We start from the raw sequence: 14170 nt of genomic DNA on the forward strand, positions 1-14170 counted from the left end.
TAACACTGGAGTGATAGATGTGCAGATGATGATGTGAAGTAGAAATACTGGTGTGCAAAAGAGCAAAAAAGTAAATAAAAACAATATGGGGATGAGGTAGGTAGATTTGATGGGCTATTTACAAATGTGCTGTGTACAGCTGCAGCGAACGGTAAGCTGCTCAAATAGCTGATGCTTAAAGTTAGTGAGGGAGATATAAGTCTCCAGATTCAGTGATTTTTGGAAGGAAAAGGCGGCCAAAGGAAGTGTTGGCTTTGGGGATGACCAGTGAGATATACCTGCTGGAGCGTGTGCTATGGGTGGGTGTTGTTATGGTGACCAGTGAGTTGAGCTGAGATAAGGCGGAGCTTTACCTAGCAAAGACTTATAGATGACCTGGAGCCAGTGGGTCTGGCACCGAATATGTAGCGAGGGCCAGCCGCCGAGAGCATACATGTCGCAGTGTTTGGTGGTATATGTGGCTTTGGTGACAAAACGGATGGCACTGTGATAGACTGCATCCAGTTTGCTGAGTAGAGTGTTGGAGGCTATTTTGTAGATGACATCGCCAAAGTCGAGGATCGGTAGGATAGTCAGTTTTACGAGGGTATGTTTGGCAGCGTGAGTGAAGGAGGCTTTGTTGTGAAATAGGAAGCTAATTCTAGATAAAATTTTGGATTGGAGATGTTTAATATGAGTCTGGAAGGAGAATTTACAGTCTAGCCAGACACCTAGGTATTTGTAGTTGTCCACATATTCTAAGTCAGAACCGTCCAGAGTAGTGATGCTAGTCGGGCGGGTGAGTGCGGGACATGATCGGTTGAAAAGCATGCATTTAGTTTCACTAGCATTTAAGACCAGTTGGAGGCCACGGAAGGAGTGTTGTATGGCATTGAAGCTCGTTTGGAGGTTTGTTAAGACAGTGTCCAAAGAAGGGCCAGATGTTTACAGAATGGTGTCGTCTGCGTAGAGGTGGCTCAGGGAATCACCCGCAGCAAGAGTGACATCGATATATACAGAAAAAAGAGTCGGCCCGAGAATTGAACCCTGTGGTACCCGCATAGAGACTACCAGAGGTCCGGACAACAGGCCCTCCGATTTGACACACTGAAATCTATCTGAGAAGTAGTTGGTGAACCAGGCGAGGCAGTCATTTGAGAAACCAAGGCTGTTGAGTCTGCCGATAAGAATGTGGTGATTAACAGAGTCAAAAGCCTTGGCCAGGTCGATGAAGACGACTGCACAGTACTGTCTTTTATCGATGGCGGTTATGATATCGTTTAGTACCTTGAACGTGGCTGAGGTGCACCCGTGACCAGCTCGGAACCGGATTGCACAGCTGAGAATGTACGGTGGGATTCGAAATGGTCAGTGATTTGTTTGTTAACTTGGCTTTCGAAGACTTTAGAAAGGCAGGGCAGGATGGATATAGGTCTGTAACAGTTTGGGTCTAGAGTGTCACCCCCTTTGAAGAGGGGGATGAGCACGGCAGCTTTCCAATCTTTAGGGATCTCGGACGATACGAAAGAGAGGTTGAACAGAATGGTAATAGGGTTGCAACAATGTTGGCGGATAATTACACATATAGTACCAGTCAAAAGTTTGGATACTGTAACGATTGTCTATTTCGTCCTCCTCATCGGACGAGGAGAGGCGAGAAGGATCGGACCAATATGCAGAGTGGTTCGTGCTCATGATGATTTATTAAAACCGAAACTGAACACTGAAATACAAAACAATAAACGAAGTGCAGAAAACCGAAACAGTACCGTGTGGTGAAAACACTAACACGGTAGACAAACACCCACAAAACACACGTGAAACCCAGGCTGCCTAAGTATGATTCTCAATCAGGGACAACGATTGACAGCTGCCTCTGATTGAGAATCATACCAGGCCGAACACAAAATCCCAACATAGAAAATCACACATAGACAACCCACCCAACTCACGCCCTGACCATACTAAATAAATACAAAACAAGGGAAAACAGGTCAGGAACGTGACAGATACACCTACTCACAGCAATAGAAAACAACTGTTGATGTCTGTATACAATGCTCCAGGCTATGACAATGTCTTCCTATTCTTTGTTTTGTTATGTGTTATACAGTACCAGTCAAAAGTTTGGACACACCTACTCATTGAAGGGTTTTTCTTTATTTTTACTATTTTCTACATTGCTCGAACATTAGCCAGCTTTTGACATTCTTTTTAAATGAAGTTATGGCGTTGCTTTGAGTTGCTGTGGTAGTTTGTTCCACTCAACAGCGCCGGTATATAAAAAGGTGTTCTTACCAGATAGACACTTACATTTCAATTTGATAGGTACCTGGGAGCTGAGTCAGTAATAATTCTATGGACCGGACTATATCTTGTCTATTGGATATGACAGTTAGTACAGGGGACAGAATAAGTAGTAGGAGGAAGTGTACAATAAAAGCAATGGGTCGGCTTTGAACCCGTGTGATGTGAGCCCTGATTCATAAGTTCCAGGGGCAGCGGCTTTGACCACTGGACCACCCCAGGTCACCGCCACCCGCTGATTAATAGTTATGTGAAGAGGGGTTTGTCATGGCTAGGACACTGTAGCTGGATGTGGTGAATCCACGGTGTGCCATAAGGTTGAGATGCCATCTGTCAACAGGTGCCCAAATATGCAGAGTCATGGGAAATTGCACAGTTTTACCCACGGTGTGTTTGTGTGTGTGTGTGTGTGTGTGTGTGTGTGTGTGTGTGTGTGTGTGTGTGTGTGTGTGTGTGTGTGTGTGTGTGTGTGTGTGTGTGTGTGTGTGTGTGTGTGTGTGTGTGTGTGCCAACAGCCATGGTTGCAACTGGTTGTTTCAGGCTGTTAATTGATTTGTATTCAGAGCTTGCAGTGTGAGATTCTATGTGTCGTGACATGAACAGTTAGGTGATACAATTTGAAAGAAGTGCACAGCATATAGGCATTCATAACTTGCACATTGAGTGTGGGAAATGCACTCTACAAATGAAATAGGATGATTTATTATTAGAACTGTTTATAACCCCTGACATGAACGTTTTGTAACACCTTTATGAACTTCATAGTAACCCACACATTTTATTCAACATTACTCACTCATTACACAACCAGTGAACTTGATATTTTATTTTATTTAGCCTTTATTTAACTAGGCAAGTCAGTTAAGAACAAATTCTTATTTACAATGACAGCCTACCCCGGCCAAACACTAACCCGGACGACGCTGGGCCAATTGTGCGCCGCCCTATGGGACTCCCAATCACAGACGGTTGTGATACAGTCTGAAATCGAACCAGGGCCTGTAGTGATGCCTCTAGCACTGAGATGTAGTGCCTTAGACCGCTGTGCCACTCGGGAGAACATTTTGATACATGGAGAGACAACATATTATAAGCCTTATTATAAGATATTATGCTGGCTTATACAAACTGAAATTGCTTCAAGTTCACATAGAAATGATACTGAAATTGCTCCAATAAGTAGTGAGCATAACATCAGAGCCACACAATTTTCCAGTGGAACTCATGCTAGAAATGTTTGTGGAAATATGCTTCAGTACGACTGCGGCATGTGTGACGGGTGCATCCATCCATCAATGTGTCACCCTGGCTAGCCTTGTGCACCAGCCTGAGTGAAGTGACAGGATTTGGGTTTTGTTGGTGTGTATGTTCACAGCAGACAGGGAATGCAGGGAAATAGGTCACACACACACACACACACACACACACACACACACACACACACACACACACACACACACACACACACACACACACACACATATTGATAGTGTCCCTGTCACTATACACTGTGAGTGGATGGAAGCAACATCCTAGCGATGTAACAGTGCCATGTAAGGATATTTGACACTGCTGTAATTGTTGTGTTAGTCGTGAGGTTGCCATGAGGTTGCCAGGCAGCTTCATTAACACTGTGCAGCCAGCAACCATGTCTTCCCATGATGCAGCCAAGTGCAGCGCAGCTGAAGAAAATAGTCCCACGCAACAATAGTGTCGACAGGGGTGTAAAAGACTTGACAGAAGTGAGTGTGGATGTGGCTCAAAGACACGGTGTGTGTATGTGTATGTTGATCTGGGTGAAACTGTACTAAAAATGTCCGCCTTTCTCTTTCCACAGCTTGAAGGAGATGGGGAGCAGAGGCGTTTTGAGGATGGCAAAATGCGATACCTCCAGAATAAGGCAAAGAGACTGGCAGACAAGGAGCGCCAACAATGACACCACAACCCGGAATACTCCATCATCCAACCCACAGCACTTAGATGGAAAACTTCCCTATCTTATTACTAAACCTAAAACTAAAATAGATGGGGTCTGACTTGAAAAAATGTATGACTTGAAAAATTTCATCATACTCTTCTTGACTTTTTAATGTAAGTTTCATTGCTGCACACCAAAGTGTCTATATGTGTATGTAAAAGAAAGGAGATACGTATGTATCTTTATTTTATCGTCAAAGATTTTTATTTAAGAAGGCTATCGACGATCAGTCTGTGTGCGAAGTTATGGGTCTGTATATGCATCGATAAATAAATTAAAAGTAAATAAATACTGTACATGGTAGCCAGAGGTTTCTGTCTGTCCTTTGCTTGCTCACTGATGTCCTAGGCCCGGGCTTGCCTTGGCTGAGAGGGCATCCACTAAACATATTTTATGCATTCTGTCGTTCACACAGAAATCTGTCCTTGGCTCGGGGGCTATGACTCTGCTCCTTCCCTCTCTCACTCACTCGCTCTCTTGTCATTTCAGCAAGACATGACACCCACCATCTCAGATTGTTCAGGAATCGTTTTGGTAGTTAGAAACAGATAACATTAGCGTTCCTGCAAAATTATTTTGTTGTATTTTTATTTGAGCTAATTAAGCTAACTTATTGCAACCAAATTGGCCCTTTTAAAAGATAGGATTCATGTAATATCCAATAATTATAGTACACAACATCTGATTTGGACCAAACTTCTTCCTACCATTGAGTAAGACATGAGGAATCCAATAAAATGGTAAAAAGCCACCCACGGACCCCCCCACACCCCACGCCAATCCCACCCCAACAACCAGTTTACAGTATCAGTTCTCTATGTCTGACAAGTAGTATGTAGCTGTGGCTTGGAGTATTGCTTCTTCATCCCATGTAACCTGTGATTCTGATAGTTTTTTTCCCTATTCAGAGAAATCTGCCATTGAAGTCTCTTGCATTCTTTTTCATACATTTGTTTGAAAGTAACAGGTTTTGTACACTAGGTGCCACTGTTCCTGCTACTGCCACACCCTTATATTAATTTTGCTGGTCTCAATTAAATGGATCACAATATTTTCTTTGCCACTTTAGGTAGAAAGCCAATAGCTTTTGCTCATGATGAAAATAAATTGTGTGGTCATCCTCTTAAGTCAAGCCAGTTGTGCATAAAAGCAATTCATTATGGTCCAAAGATCAAATTATATTTCAACAAAATAATGTTTCAGGGATGCCAATCTTATTTGTTTTTAACTACAGAATCGATTTCCGCACAATCTGAGATTTGTGGGTGTCAAAATCCTCTTTCTTGTGCTTCTTGAGGTGGAATGACCCTTAATCTGTCTCCCTCCTCTCGCTCTCCACTGTTTCACTGTCTTTCTCTTCATCTCTCCCTCTTTCTCTCTCTCTCTGTCTTTCTCTCTCTTTCGCTCTCTCTCGATAGATGCAGGGATTCTCCAGTTGCCTGATGTGTTGATAGGACTGTACAACATTTTAGCCTGTGTGTGTGCATGCTTGTGTGTGTGTGTGTGTTTGCGTACGTTCATGTGTGTGTGCATGTGTGTGGTGTGTTTCCATGCAACACGACAGACCTCTGGCACGTAGATTGTTGCCTCTGGGACCAACCAACATCCCGAGCTAAATGAACATCGATCAACAGCTATTGAAATATCTCCAAATGGGCATCCCGAGGCAACTCTACATTCAGAAGATGAAGTCCCTGCTCTTAGATTTCCTTTCATAGTCCTCTGCCTGCTACGGTAAAGATGCAAATAATAGGAGAAACCATCTGAATCAAGAAAATGTATAACAAACATGAGCCAAGGTTGTTAACCACTGCTTTATGCCATCAAAAGTATAGTAGTATAGTTTTCCCATTTTGGGATAGTATCTATATGGCTGTTTGAGATAGTATTTCCTACTATTTAAACAGGCGTAAGGTTACACAGCAAGACAGTGTGTCATTGGACTCCCAAAGGTTATTGTCTTCACAGCTGTGTGCTTTTCATTTTCCCATTGAAAATGAAATTAGGGGGGGCATTTTATTTTTATCCTTAGTGAAGGATAGAGTAGAAGAGGGAATATGAGGAGAGGAAAGGGGGTTGTAGACAGATTGTTATCTCAGGTGGGGGGAAAAGTATTGGGCCTGTTCAATAACACTGCTAATATACCACGTAGGCTATACACACAACCAAGCCTGCAACTCCTTAACCAGATAGTGGAGAGCAAACTAGTATCATTTTGATTATTGAATTTAAAAAAATGCTGTATTTACTGAGACAATCCCGTTTAAAGTAATAATGAGCAACTTTCAATGTGCTGATACGCATTGAGTACATGACTTCTATTAACTACTTCAACTACTTCGTCTTGTGAGTATATCTCACTGTCCATTCTCACTCCCCCACATCCTTGTTCCTCACTCCCAACAATACAAATAAGATGCATACTGGCACTCCTTTGCAGTGGTGGAAAAAGTACTCAATTGTCATACTTGAGTAAAAGTAAAGATACCTTAATAGAAAATGACTCAAGTAAAAGTGTAGTCACCCAGTAAAATACTACTTGAGTAAAAGTCCAAAAGTATTTGGTTTTAAATATATTTAAGTATCAAAAGTAAATAGAATTGCTAAAATGTATTTAAGTATGAAAAGTAAAAGTATAAATCATTTCAAATTCTTTATATTAAGCAAGCCAGACGGCACAATTTTCTTTTTTTATTGACGGATAGCCAGGGGCACACTCCAACACTCAGACATAATTTACAAACGAATCGTTTGTGTTTAATGAGTCTGCCAGATCAGAGGCAGTAGGGATGACCAGGGATGTTCTCTTGATACGAGTAACGAGTACATTTGGGTGTCAAGGAAAATGTACAATATTTTCTTTAGGAATGTAGTGAAGTAAAAGTAAAAGTTGGCAAAAATATAAATGGTAAAGTACAGATACTGCAAAAAACTCTTAAGTAGTACTTTAAAGTATTTTTACTTAAGTACATGACACCACTGCTCCTTTGCGGAGTGAATCTCTGAATCTCAGATTCTATAACCTAACCTGTTTCATAAAGACTGTGTCTCAGGTCGTTTCCTCCTCCGTCGTATGGCCCCGGATGTGTTCCCAACATCCCAACCCAGCCTTAGGGGGTTTGCGGCCGCCTCGCGCTCTTACCCAATGTGGAGACTGACAAGGCTATTTGGAAGACGAATTATCCACAATGACGGGAGGAAACCCATTAGGAGGGAGGGATGGAGGGAATAAACGATCCGGAGGAGAGAGAGAGAAACAAGAGAGAGCAATCTGGTTTCATCAACGCTGGCTCCCGGCCTGTTTTATATGTTCCACCCGCTGTGCATAGCGGGGAGAGTCACGATCACTAAGGTGTTCACTGATGGCAGGGCCAAACAACCGTTAAAGGATGAATAGCACAGAGATGCAGCCTATCTAGCTAACATCCACAAGGTTAATGTAAAAATAAATAAGCTCTTGAATGTTAAAACTCTGGTATGCTGTATACTGTGGCCAACAGTCCAAGTCTACTCATAGGCATACTGTTAGAGGCAACTTGCTGTTGGAGAAAAATAAACTAGAAGATAAATAACAAGGGGATGTTGGCCTCCTCTTTGAGAGTTAGAGGAGGAACACAAACCTAGAAATACTAGATGCTGCCACTGAAAAAGAGTGAGTTAAATGAACCAATCCCATGCACCCTGCTGAAGAAAAGAAAACAGCATACATTTCATGCTGGTATTTTCTGGTCCATGTTGGTCTATGCTAGTCAGTGCTGGTCAGATGCTGGTCTGACTAGCATAGTCTAGCTGGTTATGCTGGTTTACCAGCATGGTCTAGCAGGTTTTGCTGGTGACCAGCCGTCACTATGTTTTGGACACTGGTGATCAGTCTTCGCTGTGTTTTGGACACTTGTGACCAGCCTTCTCTGTGTTTTGGACACTGGTGACCAGCTTTCGCTGTGTTTTGGACACTGGTGACCAGTCTTTGCTGTGTTTTGGACACTGGTGACCAGCCTTCTCTGTGTTTTGGTCACTGGTGTCTTCACTGTGTTTTGGACACTGGTGACCAGCCTTCACTGTGTTTTGGACACTGGTGACCAGCCTTCAGTGTTTTTTGGACACACACCAGCTTATGCTGGTGACCAAGCGGGTCCATGCTGGTCTATGCTGATCTAGCATGGTCAGACACTAACTTGTTAAGCTGGTCTGACCACGCCCATCAATATCATATTTCCCAGCATGCTCTATTGCAGTTGATTTTTAGGATTGTTTGTTTCAATATCTTTTTTGTTTGTTGTACACAAAGATAAATAATATACATTCGTGTAAACTAATCAAATTTGTTAGTTGGACTTATTGCACCTGTTACTGAAATGGTTGATCCAGTTTAGATTGTTTGGGTAGTCACAATTATTTTCCTTTCTAACCCTGGCAGTCATTCTGAATGCATATTTTGGTGAAATAAAGTTCCAATTGTTGGATATCCCCACTCTGGCTGCATTCCAATAGGAATTAAACATAACTTTGCAAGCCAGCATGATGTGACTTGATGCTGGTTTTGCTGGGGATCAGCTTATGCTGGTCTAGGCAAAAACACAGCAAAGGCTGGTCAACAGCAAAGCACAGCGAAGGCTGGTCACCACAAAAACGCAGCGAAGGGACCACGAAAACACAGCAAAGGCAAGTCAACAGCAAAACACAGCGAAGGCTGGTCACCACAAACACGCAGCGAAGGGACCACGAAAACACAGCAAAGGCAAGTCAACAGCAAAGCACAGCGAAGGCTGGTCACCACGACAACACAGTGAAGGCTGGTCACCAGTAACACCAGCACCTATGCTGGACCAGCCTATGCTGCTCTATGCTAGTTTTGTCAGCAGGGTAGTGAGTGTACGGCTGCTTAAAGGGTCATGGTTTAAGAATTCTTTGCTGCCAGAAACGGAAAAGTGTCTTCACAAACACAAGCACAGACTAGTTTAGATTCGACATGAAGTCATGTAGATTTGTGTTGTTATTATTATTGCTTCTACTGACATCTGAACTTAATAAGCAGACCTTCAAATGTGTTCCCAAAATATTTAATGCTGGTGTGTACAGTAGGACTGCTGAGGGAGGTTGGCTGAGCTCACACAGGAGGTGGGAGACGGGCAGCCCTGTGTTGCCCTGCAGACACAGTGGGCGGGGATGCCTTCTGTCAATTTACTTCCAGGTCACCTAGCGTCACACAGGAAAGGGCCCTGCTCTGTCTTTCTCCCTATCTCTCTCCATCTCTATCGCTATCCCTCTATCTCTCTTTCTATCCCTCTCTCACTATCTCTCCATCTCTCTCTCTCTGTTCTCATACATGACCTGTGATACCCTTGCAGTGTGCTCATCCAGTGATCAAAGCTCACTGATCTCCTTATATTAAATCAATAGTATCTACTACTATGGACAGATGGGATGCTGGGATGCAAGTCCAGTTTGTTAAACCACAATGAAGAATTCTCTATATTGACTTCTCATCCAATTGGTTTGTGGTATACTGAGCTCTCTCCGACTAAGACTGACATGTTTGTTGCCTTATACTGTATATAGAAAAGGTAGAATGATTTTATTCATCACCATATGGACACTCCCCTCTCACACACACACTTGTTTTTCTATCCTCGTGGGGACCTAAAATTGATTTCCATTCCAAATCTTCCCTAGCCTTAACCCTAATCTTAACCCATAATCCTAACCCTAACGCCTAACCCTATACTTAACCCCTAACCTTAATTCTAACTCTAATTATAATCCTAACCGTAAATCTAACCCCTAAACTTAAAATAGCCTTTTTTCTCGTGGAGACGTGGGAAATGTCCCCATGAGGACTTTGGGGGATTTCAGGTCCCCTCGAGGATAGAAGAACAAGACCACACACACACACACACACACACACACACACACACACACACACACACACACACACACACACACACACACACACACACACACACACACACACACACACACACACACACACACACACACACACACACACACACACACACACACTGTATTACTACAGTATTAGGTTTTTTCTTTCACTTTGAATATCCTCCGGCGTGGGAATGATCCCAGAATTATGAATATTTGGTATGGATGTTACAGACAGCCAAATAGTTACTCAGCTCATCTGAAGTGGCTTGGGGTGCTCAATTAATGGAATATTTCCATCCTGAGATGCTGTTACAGTACAGATGCTCATTAATGCTACTCCTTACAAGCATGTCACGTGGAACCCACAATCACCTAACACAATGCATTGCTATGGACACCAGAACGGTATTGAGACAATACATGTAAGACAATGCATGCAATGGCTATAGGTTGCCTCCCGTGACCTTGTTGCTAATTGTAGTGTATGGGTGGGATAACATTTGAAATGTTATATTTGATGTTGAATGCATGTTTGCATGGTCTTTCAGATCTGATTATAGGCCTAATGTAGAGGCCCTCAAAATATGGTCCCAAATCCTTTTTCATGAGCTATCTTGGAAACACAATATAAGATGATATAGACAGCAAATTCTCTGGTTCAATCAAAATGCATCATGCAGGGGAGGATTTCTGTATTTTGAAAGTTACATATCTTGAACACTTGTCAACAATGGACTAATGAAACAAATACCAAAATATTGTTTTTGGGTGGAATTTTCCTTTAAAAGTGTCTATGGGTCCACACTTTTCAATGTTAAATTAATAATTTACTAAGTGTAAAGCCTTATGTGCATATTTTCTAGTATACCTTGCCTTTCAAGTGAATTGTGAGTTACCACTCATGACTGTATTTGTTAGTGACAAAGACATGGTTGTTGCATTCATTCATTTTCAATCCTGTGGCCTTCACCAAGTGAGATTCTAATTTTTTTATTTTTTTATTTCACCTTTATTTAACCAGGTAGGCTAGTTGAGAACAAGTTCTCATTTGCAACTGCGACCTGGCCAAGATAAAGCATAGCAGTGTGAACAGACAACACAGAGTTACACATGGAGTAAACAATAAACAAGTCAGTAACATGGTAGAAAAAAAGATAATCTATATACAATGTGTGCAAAAGGCATGAGGTAGGCAATAAATCGAATAATTACAATTTAGCAGATTAACACTGGAGTGATAAATCATCAGATGATCATGTGCAAGAAGAGATACTGGTGTGCAAAAGAGCAGAAAAGTAAATAAATAAAAGCAGTATGGGGGGTGAGGTAGGTAAATTGGGTGGGTAGTTTACAGATGGACTATGTACAGCTGCAGCGATCGGTTAGCTGCTCGGATAGCAGATTTTTAAAGTTGTTGAGGGAGATAAAAGTCTCCAACTTCAGAGATTTTTGCAATTCGTTCCAGTCGCAGGCAGCAGAGAACTGGAAGGAAAGGCGTCCAAATGAGGTTTTAGCTTTAGGGATGATCAGTGAGATACACCTGCTGGAGCGCGTGCTGCGGGTGGGTGTAGCCATCGTGACCAGTGAACTGAGATAAGGCGGCACTTTACCTAGCATAGCCTTGTAGATGACCTGGAGCCAGTGGGTCTGACGCCGAACATGTAGCGAGGGCCAGCCGACTAGGGCATACAGGTCGCAGTGGTGGGTCGTATAAGGTGCTTTAGTAACAAAACGAATGGCACTGTGATAAACTGCATCCAGTTTGCTGAGTAGAGTGTTGGAAGCTATTTTGTAGATGACATCGCCGAAGTCGAGGATCGGTAGGATAGTCAGTTTTACTAGGGTAAGTTTGGCGGCGTGAGTGAAGGAGGCTTTGTTGCGGAATAGAAAGCCGATTCTTGATTTGATTTTGGATTGGAGATGTTTGATATGAGTCTGGAAGGAGAGTTTGCAGTCTAGCCAGACACCTAGGTACTTATAGATGTCCACATATTCTAGGTCGGAACCGTCCAGGGTGGTGATGCTAGTCGGGCGTGCGGGTGCAGGCAGCGAACGGTTGAAAAGCATGCATTTGGTTTTACTAGCGTTTAAGAGCAGTTGGAGGCCACGGAAGGAGTGTTGTATGGCATTGAAGCTCGTTTGGAGGTTAGATAGCACAGTGTCCAAGGAAGGGCCGGAAGTATATAGAATGGTGTCGTCTGCGTAGAGGTGGATCAGGGAATCGCCCGCAGCAAGAGCAACATCATTGATGTTAACAGAGAAAAGAGTCGGCCCGAGAATTGAACCCTGTGGTACCCCCATAGAGACTGCCAGAGGACCGGACAACATGCCCTCCGATTTGACACACTGAACTCTGTCTGCAAAGTAGTTGGTGAACCAGGCAAGGCAGTCATTAGAAAAACCGAGGCTACTGAGTCTGCCGATAAGAATATGGTGATTGACAGAGTCGAAAGCCTTGGCCAGGTCGATGAAGACGGCTGCACAGTAATGTCTTTTATCGATGGCGGTTATGATATCGTTTAGTACCTTGAGCGTGGCTGAGGTGCACCCGTGACCGGCTCGGAAACCGGATTGCACAGCGGAGAAGGTACGGTGGGATTCGAGATGGTCAGTGATCTGTTTGTTGACTTGGCTTTCGAAGACCTTAGATAGGCAGGGCAGGATGGATATAGGTCTGTAACAGTTTGGGTCCAGGGTGTCTCCCCCTTTGAAGAGGGGGATGACCGCGGCAGCTTTCCAATCCTTGGGGATCTCAGATGATACGAAGGAGAGGTTGAACAGGCTGGTAATAGGGGGTGCGACAATGGCGGCGGACAGTTTCAGAAATAGGGGGTCCAGATTGTCAAGCCCAGCTGATTTGTATGGGTCCAGGTTTTCCAGCTCTTTCAGAACATCTGCTATCTGGATTTGGGTAAAGGAGAAGCTGGGGAGGCTTGGGCGAGTAGCAGCGGGGGGGGCGGGGCTGTTGGCCAAGGTTGGAGTCGCCAGGAGGAAGGCATGGCCAGCCATTGAGAAATGCTTGTTGAAGTCTTCGATTATCACGGATTTATCGGTGGTGACCGTGTTACCTAGCCTCAGTGCAGTGGGCAGCTGGGAGGAGGTGCTCTTGTTCTCCATGGACTTTACAGTATCCCAGAACTTTTTGGAGTTAGAGCTACAGGATGCGAATTTCTGCTTGAAAAAGCTGGCCTTTGCTTTCCTGACTGACTGCGTGTATTGGTTCCTGACTTCCCTGAACAGTTGCATATCGCGGGGGCTCTTCGATGCTATTGCAGTTCGCCACAGGATGTTTTTGTGCTGGTCGAGGGCAGTCAGGTCTGGAGTGAACCAAGGGCTATATCTGTTCTTGGTTCTGCATTTTTTGAACGGAGCATGCTTGTCTAATATGGTGAGGAAGTAACATTTAAAGAATGACCAGGCATCCTCAACTGACGGGATGAGGTCAATATCCTTCCAGGGTACCCGGGCCAGGTCGATTAGAAAGGCCTGCTCGCAGAAGTGTTTTAGGGAGCGTTTGACAGTGATGAGGGGTGGTCGTTTGACCGCGGACCCGTGGCGGATACAGGCAATGAGGCAGTGATCGCTGAGATCTTGATTGAAGACAGCAGAGGTGTATTTGGAGGGCAGGTTGGTCAGGATAATGTCTATTAGGGTGCCCATGTTTACGGATTTAGGGTTGTACCTGGTGGGTTCCTTGATGATTTGTGTGAGATTGAGGGCAGCAAGCTTGGATTGTAGGACTGCCGGGGTGTTAAGCATATCCCAGTTTAGGTCACCTAACAGAACAAACTCTGAAGCTAGATGGGGAGCGATCAATTCACAGATGGTGTCCAGGGCACAGCTGGGAGCTGAGGGGGGTCGGTAGCAGGCGGCAACAGTGAGATACTTATTTCTGGAGAGATTAATTTTTAAAATTAGAAGTTCGAACTGTTTGGGCATAGACCTGGAAAGTATGACAGAACTTTGCAGGCTATCTCTGCAGTAGATTGCAACTCCTCCCCCTTTGGCAGTTCTATCTTG

At 43.7% G+C, this 14170-nt stretch overlaps 1 protein-coding gene across 5 annotated transcripts in view; it reads left to right on the plus strand.

Annotated features, from left to right (window-relative positions):
• acot7 (acyl-CoA thioesterase 7) overlaps positions 1–4567 on the plus strand; it is a 70887-nt gene extending 66320 nt beyond the window's left edge. For all 5 annotated transcript variants that reach the window (XM_071371545.1, XM_071371547.1, XM_071371546.1 and 2 more), the window contains one exon: positions 4124–4567. In XM_071371545.1, the coding sequence (XP_071227646.1) occupies positions 4124–4222 (99 nt within the window). In that variant the 3' untranslated portion in view covers positions 4223–4567. The remainder of the gene's footprint in view (positions 1–4123) is intronic.
• Positions 4568–14170: the final 9603 nt, after the last annotated feature.

This window comes from Salvelinus alpinus, chromosome 28, assembly GCF_045679555.1.
Source record: "Salvelinus alpinus chromosome 28, SLU_Salpinus.1, whole genome shotgun sequence".
Lineage (NCBI taxonomy): Eukaryota > Metazoa > Chordata > Actinopteri > Salmoniformes > Salmonidae > Salvelinus > Salvelinus alpinus.